At 38.9% G+C, this 7,575-nt stretch overlaps 1 protein-coding gene across 7 annotated transcripts in view; it reads left to right on the top strand.

The window, feature by feature from the left end:
- Positions 1–4,546, top strand: part of Sytl2 (synaptotagmin like 2) — a 57,368-nt gene extending 52,822 nt beyond the window's left edge. For 4 of the 7 annotated variants that reach the window (XM_023716625.1, XM_023716624.1, XM_023716622.1 and 1 more), the window contains 4 exons: positions 1,045–1,144; positions 3,086–3,291; positions 4,053–4,123; positions 4,229–4,546. In XM_023716625.1, coding sequence (XP_023572393.1) covers positions 1,045–1,144; positions 3,086–3,291; positions 4,053–4,123; positions 4,229–4,321 — 470 coding nt within the window. In that variant the 3' untranslated portion in view covers positions 4,322–4,546. Of the gene's footprint in view, positions 1–1,044; positions 1,145–3,085; positions 3,292–4,052 lie in introns of all 7 variants that reach the window. The other 3 variants (XM_004632555.2, XM_004632558.3, XM_023716623.1) reach the window with 1 other exon arrangement.
- Positions 4,547–7,575: the final 3,029 nt, after the last annotated feature.

Genomic DNA, 7,575 nt, shown 5'->3' with positions numbered 1-7,575 from the left:
ATAGTATACAGTCATGGTTTTTATTTGAATTAATTTCTCTTGCTTTATTATAACATTTACTGAAGGTATATATTATATATTATATATGATATTCCTTGTCTGTTTAATGACACCATAGGGATGAGTAGATTGTAGATACTCACAAAACACTACTTGGTTGATTCATTGCTCCAAGCCAGGCAGAACAATCTGATAGCATCCTTTTGTCCATGCACGCAGTCTAGACAGTAAGTACTGACTAGGTCAGCTTGTTAGTAGTTCTCTACTTATAGCATTAACAATTATGTGTGCATATGTATGCAATATCACTCTAAAATATTTAGACACTTTTAATAAGAAAATAGACTATCCCTCAGCTAGTACCAGTTTGGGTAAATTTATACTCAAATGTATTGAAATGCCTCTCACCAGTACCAGTTGATATTGGTATTAATGTTTGAAGGGATTATTCATTCACTGAGATGTTTTGAGTATAATTATAAATGGATGATTCGCATAACTTCTATCTGATCTTCCTGAATCACATAAAATCAAAAAAAAGAATATCGAAATACTCAATGCTTCAGGCTGGCAAGATAGCTCGGCAGACTAAGCACTTGCTTACGTAAGCGCAGGGGCCGGGGTTCCATCCCTGCACTGCGTGCCATGCTGACCCCGCCCCCAGGTGCGCTGAGCTGGCAGTGGAGTCCAGGTGTGGTGGGGCACGCCCATAATCCCAGCACTAGGGAGGCTGAAAGCAGGAGGATCACTGTGAGTCTGAGCTGCATAGTAAGACCCTACACCTAAATAAATAAATAAACACACAAATAAATACTCTCTACTTGGAATCAGTATGATTTTTTTTCATTCTTAGGAATTATTTTTATAGAGTTATCTGAACTCAGTATAGCCAGGCTATGAAAGCTATAGTTTAGAGTATATAGTTTAACCAATTCATTACCATCAAGCACTTGAGCTAGACCATTTTTAGTTGACATCTTTGGACATGTTATTGTCAAGAGATAAATAGCTATAAATTTTTTCTCTCCTTTTTTAAAATTATAGGTAAAAAGCTTCCTACAACTGGAGAAGTGCACATCTGGGTGAAGGAGTGCTTTGATCTTCCGCTGCTAAGGGGAAGCCATCTAAATTCTTTTGTTAAATGGTAACAGCATTCATCCATTGGCCTTCTTGGGATTTGCTATTGCTTCACCTTTGCTGGTTGGTTTCAGCCCTCTGTGTCTGTGATGCTAAAACTCATGAACTGCGGTCCCTGCTGCGCTTTGCCTGAGCTTACTTAAGCAGGTGCTTTAGACTGCTGAGCTATCTCCGCGGCCCCTTCATAAAGTTTTAAAATCATAACACTAAGAGGGGACACACTGAGGCAGGAGTTCAAAGCCAACCTGGCTGCAGAGTGAATTCAAGGCCAGTCTGAACTACAGAGCAAGAACCTGTCTCAAAAAACAATGCCCCCCACTGCCTATTTATTTATTTATTTATTTATGGAAACAGGGATTGAACTCAGACCCTTACGCTTGCCAGGCAAGATCTTATTCTACTGAGCCATCTCCCCGGCCCCATCTCACTGCCTATTTTTAAAAACCAAAAAATCCAAACATAAAGAGGTTGTAGATTCTGATGAAACCGAGTCCTTGAAGTCAGATATATGAGGTCTGCTATGGATATAACTGTTGGTGAAGTTTATCACATTTCTAATAGCAAATGTCACACTCTTTGGCTCTTTTGTGGAATAGGAAAAATTCTACTCTTTTGTCTCACATATGTGACCCATATGCAAAGATTCTTTCATCAGAATGCAGATACTTGGAAAATTATTTTCTACATAAATCCCTATTAAAAGTTAGCTCTTTAAAACTTAGGATACTTTGGGCTTTTAAGTGACAACCTTTTTCTCTGTTATACACTTAAAGCATATGGAATCTAGTAAATAGTAACTGGATAGATCAGTATGATCTCCTTCCTTGTTCCCCCTAATTCTATCTATATGGATTCTACTAGAAGACAAATAGTAATTATTTAAATATATGGGACATAGATTTTAATATATATGATGCTATTTATGATTCATTTATTCATTTATTACTTAGGATTCATTTATTATCTATGTAGTTGGGGCTGGGGAATGGCCCAGCGGAATAAGTGCTTTCCTGGCAAGTACAAGGGCCTGAGTTCAATCCCCAGCTCCACCAAAAAAAAGAAAGAAAGAAAGAAGAAGAAGAAGAAGAAGTATTATCTATGTATTTTTAATCAATGTCAGTCAGTAAAATTTTTGAACTCAGGTCAGTCTCCCCTGTTGCAACCAATCTTAGACAACATTTTGCCTTTAGGAGAGATGTGGTGGATTAAAGTCCACTCATTAATTATCTTAGGGCCAGCAAGATAGCTCAGCAGTCTAAAGTGCCTGCTTAGGCAAGCTTAGAAGAGCACAGGGACCGAGGTTCTACCCCCAGCATCACATGCTGCACCAGCCCCGCCCCCAGGGTGGGCTGAGCCGGTCCATAAATAAATAAAATAATTTTTTAAAATAAAACACAAATGATAGCAAAAGTATATTATTAATTCTCAAGTTCAAATTTAGCAGATTTGAGAGGTTTCTTTTTCAACTCTGTAATTGTAATTCCTTTGGCTATCATAAATAATCGGAAATAGCCTGTACTTCTAAATTTTCAAGAATTTTCCTCAAGCAGCTCTACCATACTAGGCCTTACTAAATGCAAGTACCAGGCCTGTCCATATGTGTTTTTCGAGGGTTACTTAATTCTAATGTCAGTGTTTGACATCAACATCACCATGCCCACTTTGTAGATGAGGAAGCGAGTGTCTGAGAGAAGAAGCAACTTCTCCTCAAATGCGCAGCCAATGCCTGGCAGAGTCAGGCTTCCGACTCAGTCTGCCCAGCTCTGCTTCCAGGATCTTTCCAGCATGATGCACCTTCCCTTGCCTTCAAGCAAACCACCAGCGCTATCACTGCAGTCTGTGCCCCTCCGCTTCCAATCTTTGGTAGCTGTGCTGAAGTGTACTGGAAGCACAAAAGTTCGCTACTGTACTGCCACGGACTCACAATAATGCCTCTTTTTGTATCTAGTACCATTCTTCCAGATACCAGCAGGAAAAGTCGCCAGAAGACAAGAGCGGTAGGGAAAACAAACAACCCTATTTTCAACCACACCATGGTGTATGACGGGTTCAGGCCTGAAGATCTCATGGAAGCTTGTGTAGAGCTCACTGTCTGGGACCACTACAAACTAACCAATCAGTTTTTAGGAGGCCTTCGAATTGGCTTTGGAACAGGTAATTCTCCTGGAGACATTAGAAATTTGTTTCTTTAATTTTTTCTAATGAAATTAGATACTCTATATCCATTAAGTATGATGAAATGAATGAGTAAAGGAATGCCAGGGTGTGGGCCAGGGCCTCTGGATATAATAGGAGGATTGACAGGGTACGGTGTCTGTCATGTAAAGCTTAAATTTTGTTGGGATAAGGGGTAAGGGACAGAAATGCCTTTAATACTACGCTCCCTGGAAAACATATTTGTGGTCCTTCAGGGCTAAAAAGGTGTGCTTTGCATAATAATAACTAATATTTATGGGGAACTAGTCACTGTATTAAATGTTCCATTTGTCTTATTTTATTTAATCCTCATAACAGTTCTGTGAGGTATTTACTGCTATTCTCTCCAAAAATTTAAGTGGCAGAGCTCTTAATGGACATATTCAAGGTTCTGAATTGAGGCTGCCTGGCACTGAAGCCTTAACCACACTTCCTAGACCTCAAGGGTCACCCCAACCCCGTGCAGAAACCATTCAACTCTGTCATGTCACTGATACATTTTCATCTAGCTTTTAACATTTATGTGAAGAGAAATCATTGTTCTTGGAACTATGGGAATGATTTCAACAACGGAGCCACTCCGATGGTCAAATAACCTACTTCCTTATATCGCGTCTCGGGTCTGTCCTCCTTGGGTGGTTCTTCCTGGCCAGTCATAGCCCCTGGCCCATTTTCCCCAGTGAGTTAGTCATTCAAAATGCAAAATTTCCTTTTTTCAGGTAGAAGCTATGGGACTGAAGTAGACTGGATGGATTCTACTTCAGAGGAAGTTGCTCTCTGGGAGAAGATGGTAAATTCCCCTAACACTTGGATTGAAGCCACACTGCCCCTTAGAATGCTTTTGATTGCCAAAATTTCCAAGTAATCTCTGCGTCTACTGGCTGCTCTACTGCAGCTTACTACACAGATGGAACCTGACCTGGAAAATCTGGCCACATGGACGAAAGTCCTCAGTTTCTCTCTGCAGCCGCTAATGAACACTACATAGCACATTAAAGTCAATCGGCATGTGTTTGTGTTTCTTTGATAACAAGGCCCAAGAGACTTAAACGATGGCAAGATATGTGACTTACTCATGATTCCAACATTAAAGATATTTGACCAAGCTAGGAAAACTTAACTGCTGCTGCTTCTTAGAAGAAAAAGCATGGGCTGGGGAGATAGCTCAGTAGAATAAGTGCCTGCCGGACAAGCACAAGATCCTGAGTTCAATCCCCAGTACAGAAAGAAAGAAAGAAAGAAAGAAAGAAAGAAAGAAAGAAAGAACGAAAGAAAGAAAGAAAGAAAACTGCCAAGAAATATTAAAATCTGGGATATTTTCAACCAGAAACTTTCCATTGTGTGTTCTATAACACACACAATCTTATGTTCTAATTAAGGTCTACTCCTTGACTATTGAAAAATGTAGCACTTATAAAGTGTAATACAAAGTTATTCCTGCGATGAGGACGAGGAGAGGAATAGCAATGATGACAAAGAATTACACAATAAGATAAATATGTACTCCGTGTTCTCCAGCAGAACACAGCATTGCATGTTGCGGCAGAAGGACTGACTTTGCTGGCCCCACTTTTGCCTTTAGAAGCTGCCCGCCTGCCCGCCGTCCCGGGTCTCCAGTGTACTTTGGTGCCACCCACTGGCAGCATGGAATTCGGTTCTTGGTTTATTTTGGCTTAATGCGATCCTAAAATAGATCTCAACCCTGTAATACTTTATAATAGAGTATGTTAAAAAATTGCTTAAATGATCGTTCTTCTCTCCTGATTTACTGCATGAACGCAGCATAAGGGTAGTCACAGACAGGCTTTGGGCAAGGGTTCAATTAGAATATAAACTGTTTAATTTTCCTGTACTCCCTATGTATGTACAATTTTCCTAAACTATTTTGTAAAACCCTTAAATAAATTATCATACAATTCAAATTTTATTGAAAAATTATCCTGATTTTATTTTTTGAATACATTTTAATTAACGTATAATAATTTTGCAAAACACTGGGTTTCGATGTGGCATTTTCATATAGGCATGCAGCATATTTTGATCATATCTATGTTCCTTACCTTTTCTCCTTTCCCTTGTTTCATAGCTCATATGCAATAATACTATTTATTTTAAATGAAATATTTTATATTATGAATCCTAAAATCTGAATTCCTTAACAAGGCTAATGAACTTCTTCTACTGGACTAATGTTTCTTCTCAGTCTCTAACTCGTGGCATCATTGTACTTAATTGGGCATCTTTGGCCATGGAAAGGAGAATTTGGGGAGTACTGGGGGTATTTCTCAGTGGTAGAAGGCTTGCCTAGCATGTGAGAGGCCCTGGGTTTCATCCTTGGTAGGATTTTTATTTTGAAATGAATAGTGGAAAAACCTGAAGATAGATTAACATTTAGTTTTTTTTTATTTTATTGAGAAATAAATATGAATGAGAGTTTCAAAGCTGAATAATAGGACAGTTTCGATAATCAATACATTGTACATTGTTATTTTCTTGGTGGTTATCTGTAGTACAAGAAGCAGACAGGATATCCTGTCCAAACACTATTAGTACACCTCTTTCTTCTCAATGAATTAAGCAAAAGTAGCTGTATATCTATCCTATTTTGCATATATAAATACAAAATGATCTTTTCTTTGTATCCCCTTTTTTTGGTTTAGTCCTGTAAGAGGTGAATATTCTATTGGTATCTAAATACTAAGGTGTTTGAATTCAGCTAAACAATCCAACACTGTCTAGCAGTCTATAAAACTAGTGGGTTATCAGTTATTGACTTGAGCCTTTTACAGCTCCTCGTATTAATATGGCTTTACTTTAGGCAGAAGGATTTTTTTTCTCTGAATGCCTTCAGGGCAGGTTTGGCTGGCTTGCGTTGTGGGGATCGAACCACAGCAACCTGAGCCTGACTGCTTTGTTGAAGCAGCCACTTAAAAGAACTGAGCTACGGGACAGGCCCCCTACATGGCTTTACTTTATATACCTCATTTTTATACTTTTCTGCTGGATGGTTAAGACCAAGATAAACCAAGAACTATATAGCAAGAAATGTAACTTTTGTATCTGATAAGGTCAGTCAAGTACCCTCAGGATTTATCCTGTAGCCCTGTACTGCACTTTGTACATCCCTTTGTCAGTGTCAGCCATGAGGATGAGTCACGGCCATTGCTTGACCAATTTGCTCTCTGTGAAAGCCTGAGAGAATGTTTTTCTCTCCATGTGACTCTCCCCAGGCACACTATACATCATCAGTCACATTCCTCTGTGGCTCCATGATCTTCTTGATCAGAAAATTTGGAGCACAACTGAGTTACATGTTGTTACAGTACAGGTTCTCCTATGTCCCGAGTCTTCACTGACCTTGAAAGGCTAGGGCCAAAATGTTGGCTGACCTTGCAGCCCTTCCTTTTCTCCAATTTTGAACTGCTAACTTAGGTTGTTAATCCTCCAAAAGAGAAGCTTATTATTAACCTGCAATATATGCAGTTCGGTTTACCCTATCTGTCTAAGTATCAAACATCTTTGGAGTATCATGGAACAGGTATTTTCCATCAAATATTGGTAGGTTGAAATTTAAGACCTTACAGAATATGAAGGAAAAATAATTTATAAAAATAGAAATAAGCATTTACATAATTTTACTAAGAAATTTAGAAATCTAACCGTATACAGAATTGTAACAGGACAGACCTGTGACATTTTCTTTTCTTATTCTTGTGACCTTTTTTTTCATTTATTACCTTTTAAAAAAATACAACTTTACTTGAGAGAAACTATGGCAATGAATGGTATGTCATGACAAGAAGTACATATTTAGAAAACCAGGATGGCAGGCACTCCAAGCGTGACCCCTCTATTACACATCGCCATCCTCAGTGCAGCCACCTGGCTCACAGGCACCAGCATATACAGTTAGTCAGGGTGAGAATCCCACCAGCCAACCATTAGTCTCAAAAACCTGCTGATGTCCCCCAGGATCACTGACCCACCCATCTCATGTGTACAAATGCATGGTTTTGCCCCTGTCATGTTGCTCTACTTTTCTCCTTGCCCACTCCTCATTGTCCAATCCTCAAGTTCTCGCTTTCCATTTATTTGTGTTGTAACTTTCTATATGTAATTCCTCTTTTAAGTTCTTATACTAGGGAGACAATATGATATTTACACATGTGGGTCTGTTTTATTTCACTTATATCTTCAAGTGGCATCCACTTAAATATGAAGGCTTCAAGTTTATCATTCTTT

The sequence above is a fragment of the Octodon degus genome, unplaced genomic scaffold, assembly GCF_000260255.1.
Source record: "Octodon degus isolate 3935 unplaced genomic scaffold, OctDeg1.0 scaffold00049, whole genome shotgun sequence".
Classification (NCBI taxonomy): Eukaryota; Metazoa; Chordata; class Mammalia; order Rodentia; family Octodontidae; genus Octodon; species Octodon degus.
Note: the sequence above shows the minus strand (reverse complement) of the source record. Positions and strands in the feature narration are given on the sequence as shown.